The 14,038-nt window shown below is 42.1% G+C and overlaps 1 protein-coding gene across 2 annotated transcripts in view; it reads left to right on the forward strand.

Annotated features, from left to right (window-relative positions):
* The window catches only part of numbl (NUMB like endocytic adaptor protein), a 65,364-nt gene that overhangs the window by 22,005 nt on the left and 29,321 nt on the right, over positions 1–14,038 (forward strand). The window contains exon 1 of one of the 2 annotated variants that reach the window (XM_013915560.1): positions 10,582–10,786. The exons of the other annotated variant lie outside the window; for it this stretch is intronic. Coding sequence (XP_013771014.1) covers positions 10,746–10,786 — 41 coding nt within the window. The 5' untranslated portion in view covers positions 10,582–10,745. Of the gene's footprint in view, positions 1–10,581; positions 10,787–14,038 lie in introns of those variants that run through there. 2 annotated transcript variants of the gene reach the window in all.

Below are 14,038 nucleotides of genomic sequence, written 5' to 3' on the forward strand. Positions count from 1 at the left end.
CTCCCCTCCTCTCCTCTCCCCTCCTCTCCTCTCCTCTCCTCTCTGTGCCAGTGTGTTTTCCAGCCATGGGCCTCAAACACCAGTCCGCTTGTCTTTCTCGTCTCTGTCTGCCTCTGGCCTGATCTCTCTGCCTGAGGGTCTTCACCTCTGCATTGTTTACTCTGCACCATCACAATCTCCCTCTACTTCCCTTTTTTCCCCCAACAGAGGTTAACTGATAAAGCCCCGCTGAATCCTCTAAACATGGGTGAGCTTTTTAGAAGTTGCTCTAGGATGTTTTTTTTTAAATGAAGCTGAGATATGACATAACTTTCTTGCCTTCCTCTTTTTCCCATTTCTCCTTAATTCCTGCTTTCTTTCACATCCACGCTTCTTTTCTTCCCTCTTTATTCCTCCTCAGTCTTTGTTGTTTGCTTCTAGTCCTGTTTTTCATTGACTTCCCCTGACTTGTTTCCATGCATGACTCTTCTTTTCTTTATCCCCAAATCCCCTCCTATCATCTCCTTTCTGCTGAGTTTTTCTTCCTTTTCTCATCTCCTCCAGTCCTTTAACAGAATCAGTGTATTTGGTGAATGCTGCAGGGCATCGCATGTCTAATAAAAGCCACGTTTTGCATATTTTCTTAATTTTATTAAATAGTAAATAGGCATGCAAAATCTTGTAAGCGTGTCAGATTAAAAAAAAAAAAGAGTTCTGAGACACGTCACTTTAAATACTTCTGGATATCAGGAAGCTTATCCTGTCGAGCAGCGTGCAGCAGCGCCACCCCTGTATGATCTGCCTGACTTTCTAAACTCATTTCCTCTGCCTGTGTGTTGCTGCACGCCCAGCTTGGGCTTTTAGTGCCGGTCGATAAGACATGACCACCCCGTGAAGGTCATTCTGTCTCACTTCTCCAGAAACCAAAACTCCCAAACCTCTGTAAAGGCAGCCACAAAGATAACACAGCCCGTCTGCAATTTCCTCTCATGTCCCAGTTTTTTTTCTTTCTTTCTTTTTTCCTCTTTTACTGTAAATGGAAACAGTTTTGCCTCTGAGATGTTTTTTGTTCCTGTGTAGTAACTTTCTGTGTCACCAGATGTTGCTGTAAGGAGGATTGTTGCGATGTCGCCAAAGAGAAAAGGACACGACTGTTTCCTTGTGGCCCAGAACATGCTGGTGCGTCTCGCTCTTGCAGGACAGATTTGAGGGCAGGCAGACAGATGGTTGGTGTCACACAGGGAAATGGATAGACTGACAGACAGATGGATAAAGACACAGCTTGATAATACATGCATATATATACAGAGAACGCCTCGGGCCTTCTTAATATGTGTTTAAAGACACAAGTAACATTTAAAAAAATATAACTATGTCATGCAAAATAAATATTTTCGAAGGGGCTTTGAAGAAAAAAAAAATGCCAGCTATATCTATGAAACTTTATCTTCAAGCCAACCTTTTAAATCAGCACATCCTCCAAACGCTTCCTCTTTAGGAATGCGGAGACAGACAGAGGTCTGTCAGACAGGCAACAGCAGAGCGATGGGGCAGATGTTAAAAGCTTTGAAAGCCATATTGATTTTTAGACTTTAGGCCTCGTATGTTGTTGCTTTAGATGCAAAACATGCATTATGTATGAATGCATTGTGTCACAGTCAACACATGAATTGTGAAGAAAACTCGAGTTCACATGCTGTTCATATCTTGGGGGGGAAGCTCACATTTAGTATTCAGTGCACGTACTGAAACATGCATTCCATGTATCAGCAAAGTGGATTAAAAAAAAGAAGCTTCCTGTCTGGACAGGAGGTCGGCGGTCAGAGGTTATAGAAGGCAGCCTGGGGAATGATCCACACAAACACATGCACACAGAAATACAAATGCACAACCCGGACCAAAGGCAACTGGTCTGCATAGCAGTGATGCTCCTTCCATCCAGCAGGGGTGCTGTTACACAGGCAAAAACCCCCAGATCTGCACTCCTCTCCTCTACTCTGTGGATTTTATAGCAAATAGATTTTAATTTAAGTCCTGTGCATGGATGAGTAAATGATAGCCTGCAAATAAGAGAAAGATGTCCTAAAAGTTCTTGCTTTGATGACATTGCTGAAAAACCTATAGGCTGTATAATAAGAATGCAGCCTATAGGTAGCAACAACTTTGAGGGATAACACAGATAAAGCGTTCTAACTTTTAGTACAATAAAATCCCTTATATATTGTGGTGTAAAATGACAATTAAAGGAACCTTGATCCTCAAACCTTATTAATAAATTACAGAGTGACCATTCAAAGAATGGTATTTCTGTCAATACAAATAGCTACAAGAGCAGCTACATATGCCTTTCACAGGAAATGAGGAGCTGAAAATGCAAGAAGGCTCTGTTTTTCTCATTTTCTTTAGCTTACAAGGCCGTAAAGTGAAGCAGTCTCATAATCACTGTTTTAATTACACTCCAGTAAAAGGGAGTGTGAGCGAAGAGGCTAAAGGCTGTTCAGTGCACTTACAACAGGGCAAGGGATTGAAAATGTTATTCCAATCCTATTACAGTGTTTCTATGGAGTACTTACCTGGAGATGTAAATATGCTGTAAATATGCTAACCACGGGCACTCTGATTCTTCTCCTTACTACCCAGCATATATATTAATACCCTGTGTGCATAAAGCATCTACACTGTAGTTTTGTAAGCTGAACCATTTCACAAAATGTGATGACTTTTTCATAAATTTTTAATCTCAGTGTTTCTTTCTCACCCCAAAACACTACCCCACATCTCTCCTCCGCGCTACGAAGCGCTTGTTGTGATCAGCCAGGAGGGAGGTCTCCTTTCACCCACAATGTTGTCACTGTCTGTATCTCTCTCTCTCTTGTCACCCTCATCAGAACAGCCAAATTGTGTGTGTGTGTGTGTATGTGTGTTCATGCTGCTTCTCCACTTCCTCCTTCTTTCTATTTTTATTCTTTTCCAGAGTTTCTCTCCCAAATATCTGTCACCCTCACACTCCCTCCTTTTCCCCTCATTCTCCTCTCACTCTTCTAGCCCACGAAGAAAAAAAACCCATACCATTGGTTGCCATGGGAATTGGTTGCCATGGAGCAGCAAGGTTTTCATGTGGTCCTTGCATGTATGTGTGTGTGTGTGTATGTCTACTGTAGCGTGACAGAGTTTGGGTGTCATGTTGATTGGGAGTAGGGAGAGAGGTAATGCCAAGCAGTTGGCCTTGAACACCTGACCCATGTGCAAATGTTCACACACACTAGACTACAGAAAGTTATTGATCATGTTTCCGAGCCCCAGGCCTGATCAGTTAACACCCACCAGCCGTGTGTATGTGCATCTAAAGCCACTTGAAGGGTGCGCTCACACACTCCTCCATCGTGTTGCAGTTGGTCAATGAGGCTTTGTCTGTAACTACAGGCTTCACGTTGGTCTGTAGAGAAAGATAAGTCAGGGATAATGGAGACATATGATGATGGAGAGTCACTGAGGAGAGAAAAGATAGATGGATGGAGTGGGAGAAGAAAGAGAAAGCAGTACTGACCGAAGGTAAAAATCGATTTAAGCAGCCTGTCAGGATAAGGCACTGGATTTGGCTGTCAAGCGTCGATATTGGATGACCTGTCCATCCGTGCACTGTATTACAGATTTTGATGGGGTGGAAAAAAGAGGTCTTGGTGGATTCTTTGATGGAGCTGAAATCGAAACATATTAGGCATTCTTATCACGCAATATGATCGCTTGTGTTAGCTTAAGCTGAAGTCACTGAGGTGGTGAAATGACATATTGATGAGGTGAAGTGGTTCGAATTGACAGATGTAGCATTAAGAGTGGACCCACTTAAGGATCACCCATCTGTTTCTTTACAGAACACCGCTGATGAAGCTGACGTTCGACACTGGATGCATAGTAGAAGTTAGCAATATGCTATATGAAACCATGAAGTTGGTTTCACCAGCCTGCAAGTTGACCTCCTCAATTTAGTGCTCTCACCAAAATTTAAATAGAATTACTATTAGATTTATTGCACAGCCCTACCATGGGGACTTTATTGTGGTCCTGTAGTGCACTATTTTGTTGGGAAAGTGCTACTGCCATTGGAGGGCATGCTTGGTCTGCAGCAGCGTTTAGGTGGGTGGTGCCAAGACCCAAGGTTTTCTAACAGAAGGTGGTATTGTACTGAGATGAGCAGTGTTATCCTTTTTATCAGTCGCTGCTTTAATCTTGTGGCTGATCACAGTATACAGATACTTCTACTCATGATTGTCGGGGAGGTGAATCTTTGTGAGGTGAAGATATAGGAGTGCTGGATAGAAAAGTTGATGCACGCCCTCCCCAAAGAGGCCAAAATCAATCATCGTGTGCTGGGTTCACAACTTTTTGTTATTTGACTGCTGAATTACAGACAAGTCTTTATATGTTTTGTAGACACATGCCTTCACACTAATGCAAACACTTCAGGGTGCATGCCTAAAGCATGTGGTATGCTAAAAGGAAATTACGTCATAGAAAGTGGCTGGATTTCAATGTCTTCCACTTGGCCTAGAGCAGTGGTTCTCAAAGGTTTTCTGGTATGTTTCACTTAAGCTGAAAGAAGTTCACCATCAACACCCAACATTTCATCACTGCAGCTGTGTTTGCAGACAAGTCGACGTCTTCCATGCAAACTATAGATGACTCTGCTAGTCACGAAATAAATCCCAAGGACATTTTTTGGTGCAGGACCTTCTTTACGACCGATTTCACCCAAGCAAAAACCAGTAACCTCCAGCAGTCAGTTGGCCCAGCAAAACACATTTTTCCCCTGACGACCGGAGGTTGCCAGGGGGTCGCTGACTGGTCTCTATGCTTGTGTCACTGCGGCCTTAATCTTCACCCCATTGGCAGTGACTCTGTTTCCTTAATGGGGCCAGCCCCAAAGTTTGAGATCCACTTGCTTACACTCCATAAAGATTGTTTATTAATTGTATGATATTGATCTGTTGTCTATCTGTCTTATTATCCATATTATTTTTAATAGTATTCAAGGAGTGTGTGGGAAAAATGGCTTCCTCTGTGCAGCAGAGCCAGAATCCTGACATTGTGAGTTCAGACTGACCCAATTTGATGTCAGTGCAGTGACTCATACTAAAATATAAAACAGCTTTAAGGAAAATGAATGACTTGCCCACTAATCACACTTGATTTGTTTGAGTCCCATTTCAGATACCAGTAAGGGTTCACAGTTACTGTGCGCCGGCCTGTACTTAAGATCCCTGCAACACTGGAAGAGTGCTTATTTGAACAAAGAGTTAGATAATTGACTATTTGTAACCTGACCGATTGTTAGTTGTGGTTATGTCTGTGTGACAGAAGGAGCCTAAATTACATTCAGTCAGTGTCGGTTAAAATAACAGACTATTATGGAACCACTAAGGCATGACGGTTATAAAACCACACAGTCTTAAATTCAACATCTTTGCAGACACACACACACAGCATTACACACACACACACACACGATCATGTTTCTGGTGGAACAACTTGATTGTAACACGTGCCAGAGGGCTTACTTATTGTGATGAGGAAGTGTGTGTGTTACCCACCTGGCTGGTGAGCTCATCTTGTTTCATAACTACACAGCAGTTATAATAAGCTTATGCTAGTTAGGTCTGCCCCGTAGACAGATATACACACTGAGACAGATGAAGAAGCGTACAGTGCAACACAGTAGAGCACTAGAGTTAGAATATTATAGATATATTATGTAGCACACCTTTCTCACTCTTTTGTCTTCTGTGGCTTTGTCTTCATCGCCACATATTTTTAGATCCTTTTCTTTTCTCACCCTCCTCTTCTCTCCAGCTCTGCAGCTTTCTCCTGAAGGAATGAAAGAGAAATGAGAGGAGGACGGCGAGTTAATAATGATCAAGACAATAGAATAAAAAATGTTGGGAAGAGATCAAAATTAAACAGCGAGAGAGATCTTAACCTTACCGCCGTTGTTCATAGTAAGCCTGCATTGCATCACCTTTAACAGGTGTAGTCGCGTCCGTTTTTTTTTCTTCTGTCACCAGATAATTGCTGGAGCCACATTTAATATGACAGTGTAGATAAACAAAATGATTGCCTGTGGCATTTTGTTTCTTTTTCTAAATGTCACAGTTTTTGCTGTGCACCTTTTTTAACAAGGCAAGCAGCTTATCTTGCAACAACAACGTGTTGAATTTGCACACCTTTATAATATGAAATTCAAATATTGGCCTTTTTCAGGTTAAGCCATATTAGTGGTAACAGTTTTTGGAAGAAGTGTTAGAAATTTCAAGGCTACTTGAAACCTTTTGTTGTCCTTGTTTTGTCCCAGGTCTGTAATCAATCCTTATCTAAATGTGAGGGGTTTTTTTATTAGCACAAAATGTGACTTAGCATCATAAGACAGTGGGTAAAACGGTAACAATTGTATGTGTTGCATGCTGCTTGTGTTGAATGAGATTAGTGGATTAGATGCGATTGTTTATGGTGCTTTGCTGATCTTTGCTTCAGCTGCATAGCATATTTACACATTTGTTTGCGGTCTTGTCTAATGAAAGAACAGTAAGACAAGTTTACCCGTGGGAGCATTTAAGGAAGAGTCACAGTGTTGTTAGGCCTGTCACCGTTTCACTGTAATTGTTTTCAGCTCAAAGTGGATTTATTATTTGTGGATATTTTATGTGATGGATGCTGCCATAGCATTAGCACACAAAAACAGGGATGTGAATGTACATCATGTTATGTATATTATATTCAAGGAAAGCCTGAACGTGTTAGCTGTCGACTACAGTGTGATTTTTGTCCCGTCTTCCTCTGTTCATCCCCAACTGATTGTGTCTGAAGGCTGTGCCTCCCTGAGCCTGGCTCTGCTGGAGGTTTCTTCCTGTTAAAAGGGAGTTTTTCCTTTCCCCAGTCACCAAGTGTTGCTCAAAATGCTTGCTCGTTTGATCGTTGGGGATTCTCTTTAATATTGTAGCATCTTTAGCTTAAAATATAAAGCGTCTTGAGGCGACTGAGTTGCGAGTTGGTGCTGTATAAATAAAATTGAACTGAATTGTCTGTTGTTGTGATGGAAGTGGTCTCCTGTAGGATGACGGTGCCTCCATCTATAGAGCTCAAGGGGGTCAATGAATGGTTTGAGCTATGGCATAGAAACTGTTTTAGCAGTGTGTGAGCTAGAAAGGTTTTGAAAACAAGGCAAAGGCTTTGCCCACAGCTAAAATGACTGGATGGTGTTGGTCTTTCAGATGAATAAAGAAATACGGAAATAAAAGTCCATGTGAAGGAACCTAATGTAAGATACAGCATGAAAGGTGATGTGTTGATCGTTCCAAGCTGGGAGCCATAAATGCCCAGAGTGCCGTATCTAAAACAGACACGTGTAACACCAGAGCACAAACGGAGCGTTTTGATCCCTCTCAGTCTCATCTATCGCTGATCTCTGGCTCTGGGTGTTGGAGGGTAAACAGCTTAGAGGATGATCTGGCATCATGGAAGCCTGGGAATGTGTGAAAAGAGAGAGAAGAGCCTCAGGCTACAACTACAGCCTAAAACAAAGACTTAAAAGTCTGGCTCCAGTTGCAAGTCACACCTTGAATTATATTAGAAGGCATCTCAAATCCTTGTGATCAGATTCAGCTTCCTGACAGATATTTGATTTTATCCACCTGGAAACAGCGCTAAACCTCTGATACAGTTGAGCATACTGGTTGTTGTCTTGTAGCCTCTAAATTTCTGGGTGTAGGCTAGAAGACATTAACCTTACCCAGGTGGGTAAGAAGAAGCAAATCATCTGTGACTGACAAGACCGTCATAGTCCACAGTGTATATTCATACTACACAGTCCAACAGTCCTGTTTGACTCAATGACCCCACCCCTCGCCGCCCAACATATTAAATTTATTATTTATTTATTGTCTAATCCCCAAACTTCTGTCAGTCCTCTTACAGTAGCTGTGCCTCTCTATCTATGCACTGCTGCCTTTGTTTCCCACAGACCCAACAGTCATCTTCATTTAGTGTATGACATTCAGCCTAACTCTTTAAGTCGCCCAGCCCTTGCTCTTCTGTATCCCCAGTTTTAGTAGCTATGCAAAATGAAAACAGCCCTGCTGCAAAGCACTGCGTTGTAAGGCGTGTGTTGGTTAAAAAAAAAAAGTGATTAACAAATAATATCCCCGGCATTTGGTTTGAGATAATGATTCACAAGTTTGAGAGCTTATCAGCAGCCAAAAGTCTGCACAGCATTATAGAATTATGATCGGGGATTTACTGATTTGGAAAGTTATTTCAGCATCAGTAATGTGATCCTTCATAGAAACCATTGTGTGGTAAACCGCTGAAATGTGGTGTTCAATATATAGTCTAACTGCCACAGATACTGGCTGGCTCGCTGATGTTGCAAACATCTTTTTTTTTTTTTTTTTTACCAGAGTACACTGAACAAGCAAACCTTTTCGTCATTGCAGCCGTAACCTGGTCCGACCTCTAACATCTGCCCTTCATTACAGAGGAGCTCCACCAGTTTCACGCATTGGAGTCTGTTTAGCTTTGGGGACGTCATATGTGGAAAAATATTGTATAAAGCCACGAGTGACTCGGGATGGAGAAGAAATTGGATTAACTTTGATAACGTTGCTTAAGTCATCAAAAAAACTTTGGGTTAGAAAGAAATTGATACCAGACCTCTGTGGAAAACTCTTCATCTTTGATATAGACCAGAAGTTCTAGCAGCACCTGACTCACTAAGAAAACTGTAAGTAGTTGAGTTTCTTTGAAATAGCTGAAAGTAGAAGAAGAATGTACAGAATATTTACTATATATTAAAGATCGACATTGCTGTTGTGTTGTCACTTATAAGTTTGTAGAGTACTATTTTGTGGCCAGCTGGAAGCATTTTGACCTTCACCCTTAAGCATACTCTGCTTCATTATAATCTCTTTTTACTCTAAATTTTTATGCAAACATTATGTTGTCTTGAAGAAAACTTTAAACTTGTGATTAAGACTACAACCTCATTAGGAAGACGTTTACTGAAGGAAAAAAAGTATGTTAATTTTCCCATAGATTGTTTATAACCGTTTTATTGCATCAATAAAGCCGGACTTACCCCCTTCTAGTCCCAGGAAAGTATGCCGGTGTGTATTTCCTTTAAATACAGCATATGGCGTGAAAAAATCATTTTGATCCTTCATCTTGAGACTAACAACATAATAAAGCATTTGCAAGTTGACAAAGCACCTATTTTGTGCTTTAGCTTTGAACACTATGGGCCAAATGTGGCAAACATAGGATGAGTGCAAAAAAATATATATATACAGCTCATGTATGTTGTTAATTTTACTGGTGTTGTTTTCTAAACTTGTGTGCAGTCAGTTCATTTCAATATGCAAACAAATATTTGCTATGAAATTGCCCACTGTTAGTGAGTTTTTGCAAGCTTCATATATTGTGACTTGAGATAGGACTCCTCCCACAAACGCATATGGAATACATGTCTTTTTTTTATTTTTTATTTTGCTTTAAACACTAAAACCAATACATTAGTAAACCTTTCTTCTCTTGCATCACCGTGAAAATGTTTACATTTTTATCCTGATTAACTAAACTTTCTAAGTCCAATGTAAGTGTGCATATAATAAGCTTCGATTATGGTACTCTTTAAGAGTCACTCTGTGTAACTGACTGCTCTAAATTTGATGCACAGTTCTATATAAAGGTGACCTTAACAGCATATACTCTGGCTTCACATGACCCACAAACCTCCCAAAAATGCCAAACCTTGTGTCAGAACTGTAACAGTGCTTCTAAAATGAATTGCCGTATGGACAAGTTCTCACTGAAACACACTGTCTTAACATTCAAAACAGAAACACATCAGTGTTTCCTGATCCACATGTTTCTCCGGCTTTGCCAGTAAACGTGTGCTGGGGAGTGGCTTGTGCGTTTCATCACTTTGCAAAGGGAGTTGAGGCTATCCCTAATCATCTGATGGGTACCCTGCCTGTTGTACAGCTGTGGCCTATACCCTTCGACATCCAGTGCTGGAAAAACACGTGTCCAATAAAGACCCCTGTGGAAGCATACTATCAGGCTGGGTTCCAGTGCGCACACCCTCTCCTGATCCAGCTCCAGTGTCTTGTCCCCAGGCTCCAGCCCCAGTTCTCGCCCTCTCCCCCAGTGCACTCTTGACCAGTGCGCCCAGAGCAGATGGAGAGCAAAGAAAACTGTGTCACCACCCGCCATGTCTCGCTTAATCACCCCTCCCTTTTCCTTTTTCTCATTCCTCTCCCTCTCTTTCCATCCTCCCACTCTCTTCTTTCCTCACTCTCAGGATTTGGAGCATCAAACATTGATTTGTCTTTATTTTTAGAACAGCTGTGAGCATACGTGTGTGTGTGCTGTATTTGTTTGTCCGCGTCTGTATGCCAGACGCTCATCCGTACCGTAGGTCGTGGGTAGTTTGATTGGTGTTTGGGTGCGCGGCGGCACACGAGTGTGAGAATGTGTTGGCGCTTTTTTTCTCCAAGTTAATCCCTTAAGAAGAGGTGTGGTTCTCTGTCTCTCTCTCTCTCTCACTCCCCTCACTGCGCACTCGCCTCCACTCTGTCCCTCACTCTGAGCGCAATATCATCACATGCTCTCTAGCTCCTCTCGTCCTCTCATGTTTTCCTTGTTGCTGCCAGTCTGAGGGACGTCTTTCTCTCAGCTTGCCATCTCTCTGCATCTTCTCTCACTTGCTGTTGTTTGAAATGAGTTCCTGGGGCGAGATGGGGGAGGCCATTGAACTCAGGTGAGTCAGATACAGTGTAGGGGATGTGGTCCAACCTCGGGAAGGAACTGATTGATGGTATTCGGTGTACATGTGCGTTTTTGCTTTGCAGGGTATCTGTGAATACGTTTCACATAATTTTTCCTGCTTATGTGTGTAATCGTGTATCTGGGTACATTCTGGATTCTAACTGGGTCAGCTGTTACTGTAGCAATCAGCACCTTGGACTGTTTTTCCTCAGCCTCACCTTGTTTTCTGTTCATCAGCTTGACCCTGACCCAGCTCTGTAGAGGTCAGCAATGGATCTGTGTTTTTTCACAACAGAGACAACTGTGTTTGCTGTTGTTGTTGTTGTGTTTTTTGGCTATGGTTGTGTTTTCCGTCACTGCTAAACTGATAATAGGTCTAGTCTACCCTGCATCCACAGGGCTCATAGCGGCTAATAGCCTTAGCAGATGCATTAGCCCCCATGCCCATATGGAAGAGATTAAACCTGCTAAATTGATAGAAACGCCCAAGATTTTATTTTTATTTGCACAGCGTTAGTGCCGGCACATAATTTCTGTGCACATATAGATCTGAGCATGCTCAGAAGTTCATGCATGGACACCTGCCATATACCCTTTGCCCAGAGCAAGATTTGTGTTAAATTCCCTCCCAAATTCAGCGCCTCTTCTCAGTTTCTCACTCCCATTCTCTCCCTGTCCTCATGATTAGATAATTGTGAGGCCAGCTCTCATGAATGTTGAGAACAAGGCATAAGAGTGAGAATGCTGCAAGTGACAGAGACCTGTGTGATGAGTGAAATGAGGACAAATTGAGGTGAGACACTCAACGTGAGTGTGATAACAAGAGGATGGGTGTGAAAGTGAAACTCAGGAGTGCTAACAAAGAAAAGAGCAGGGAGTGGATGTGAGGAAGAAGCTGGGGCAAAGCAGAATCATTCTGGAGAAAATGTACATTTGCTCCCTTTTTCTTTGGAAGAAGCAGGAGAGGAGAAAATATGGAGAGGATGACAGGGTTGAAAAGAAAGAAAGAAATAACAGACGTGAATGTGAATGCTTCACAGATGCCGCAGTGTTTATTAGACACAGGTTAAAACTCAAAGACTATAAGGTTAATTCTGCTTTTACTGCGAGAGTTCAGAGTGTGTGAATGCAGCCAGAGCCACGCCAGGTCATTTGGCATTGTTCACTGACACAGGAGTCTGACGTATATTCTGCACAATTCAAGCACAAGGGTGGAGCTGGTAAGACCCTGAGACATTACTGCAGCAGTTCTTGCAAAAGTTATTTGGCTCGCTAGTGTTTGACTGATTTCCAGTTGTGCAAAATCTTTTGGTTCACAAAATCTGTCACTGCACTGTGAACACTAAACATTAACTTGTGTCGTATGTGAATTTAAGAAGGTAGGAAAACTTATGGACTTTGGGTTTAACATCTTGCGTGCAATTTGCCAAAGCCCCTGGGAGCAACTAAACTAATACTTACCTCTTCCTTAGTGAGAAGACAATAAACAGTCCTTTGGGTGTGTGGTTTAGCTGCAGTGCCTGAAAAGAATCTGCCATTCCTAGCTAGTGAGCTAGCACCGGCAACATCACTGATCCCTGGTACTTGCAGAGCACTTCATGTGCTGGGAAAACACTTATGGACTCAAAATATCGAGTGTAAGTAGTGTAGAAGCATGCTATTTAAAACACAGCATTGGGTCAAAGACTTTCATCGAGTTGCAGATTTGTATGCAATATGTCTCCTGCCTGCAGTATCTGCTGGTTATTCTACGATTTCCTTGGTTTGTAAATTTATTCTCTGACCCTAGAGATGAAAGTGGGCCGCACACTTTGCTGTCACATCACAAGTGTAGTACAACCGATAAGCTGACCTGTGGCTCTGGCCTGAACTGATAGCAGGGAATACAAAGTGGAAACACAGCATGACAATATGATACTGGAGCATATTGACTAGACTGCTCCACTTCACGCCTGGGTGCGCTGTGTTTAGATTAGCATACACACACACACACACACACACACACACACGCGCACACACACACACCACACACACATACTTTTTCTGTTACTGTTACAGACACACCCCAGGCGCACAATCGTGACCACGCTTTTGGTACAGATGGAGACGCACAAAGATGCACTCATATAAGGTCATATAGAAGCACGCAGACAGGAACAAATACACATAAAGCTAGCCTGGTTTCTTTGCCTGCTGTTCCAAGGGCAGAAGGGGATTTGGATATTGTTATGTTAATCTGCCTCTCTTTTGTGCCTTGGAACCCATTCAGATACACACGCGCGCACGCACGCACGCACGCACGCACACACACACACACACACACACACACACACACACACACAGGTATGACAAGATTCAAGTATACACAGAAGGGTACTGGTACAAAAAAAAGGGGAGAGGAGGCAAGTCGCCTTGTACAAACACACACGCCAACACTGATATAGATAGTCCTCTCTCCAGGCTTAACTTGGGTGGGTGGGAATTGAAACAGAAACAGGAGGGGCAGGGACACAGCTTTGTGATTAGCCTGGAGGAAGAGGATAATAGGTGTGGGAGCTGCGTGTGCGTCTCCTGGTGATGAGGAGGAGGTGTATGTGTATGTGCGTGCCTGAATGTACACGCACGTGCTTCTCTACGGCTTCGCACTCCCTCTGCAAAGGTAACAGAATGTAATTTAAAGTTTCCCAGTTCAACCCTATTTGCAGAAAGCAGTGGGAAGCAGGTAATTTTAATTTCAGGATTTTTTTTTTTCTGACCTCCTCACCCACGACATCGATTGTTCCCCCACTTTTGTTCCTGCTTTATTATATAGCAGCAATGAAATTTGTTTTTCTTTCAGGGGAAGATTACATTTTCTTCCACTGACTTTATCTGATCTCAGACTTATTAGATTTTTGGCTTGAATAGGCGAACTGGGAACAGAAGAAAAATGGCATGTACATTTGAAAACTTTGTTTTCAAAATCAGAATCAGAATACTTTATTAATCTCTAAGGGAATTATGCATTTTTGTGTTTGCTTGTGGTTATGAGCAGTAGTAATAGGTAAACTGGGGGTAAGGAACTTCCCTTAAGAGTAGTGCATATTTAAATTGTTAGCATAACACAAAATAGTATATGTTACCATTATTTTGGCAGTGCTGTTACATATCATGCATCATGGAATCTTTGTAACACATTGTTTTTAAAAGGGTTTGTTTAAAGGGTTTCAATAATGTCCAATTCCTAAATCTATTTAACAAATGT

The sequence above is a fragment of the Pundamilia nyererei genome, unplaced genomic scaffold (assembly GCF_000239375.1).
Source record: "Pundamilia nyererei isolate P.nyererei 1_Seehausen unplaced genomic scaffold, PunNye1.0 scaffold00323, whole genome shotgun sequence".
Classification (NCBI taxonomy): Eukaryota; Metazoa; Chordata; class Actinopteri; order Cichliformes; family Cichlidae; genus Pundamilia; species Pundamilia nyererei.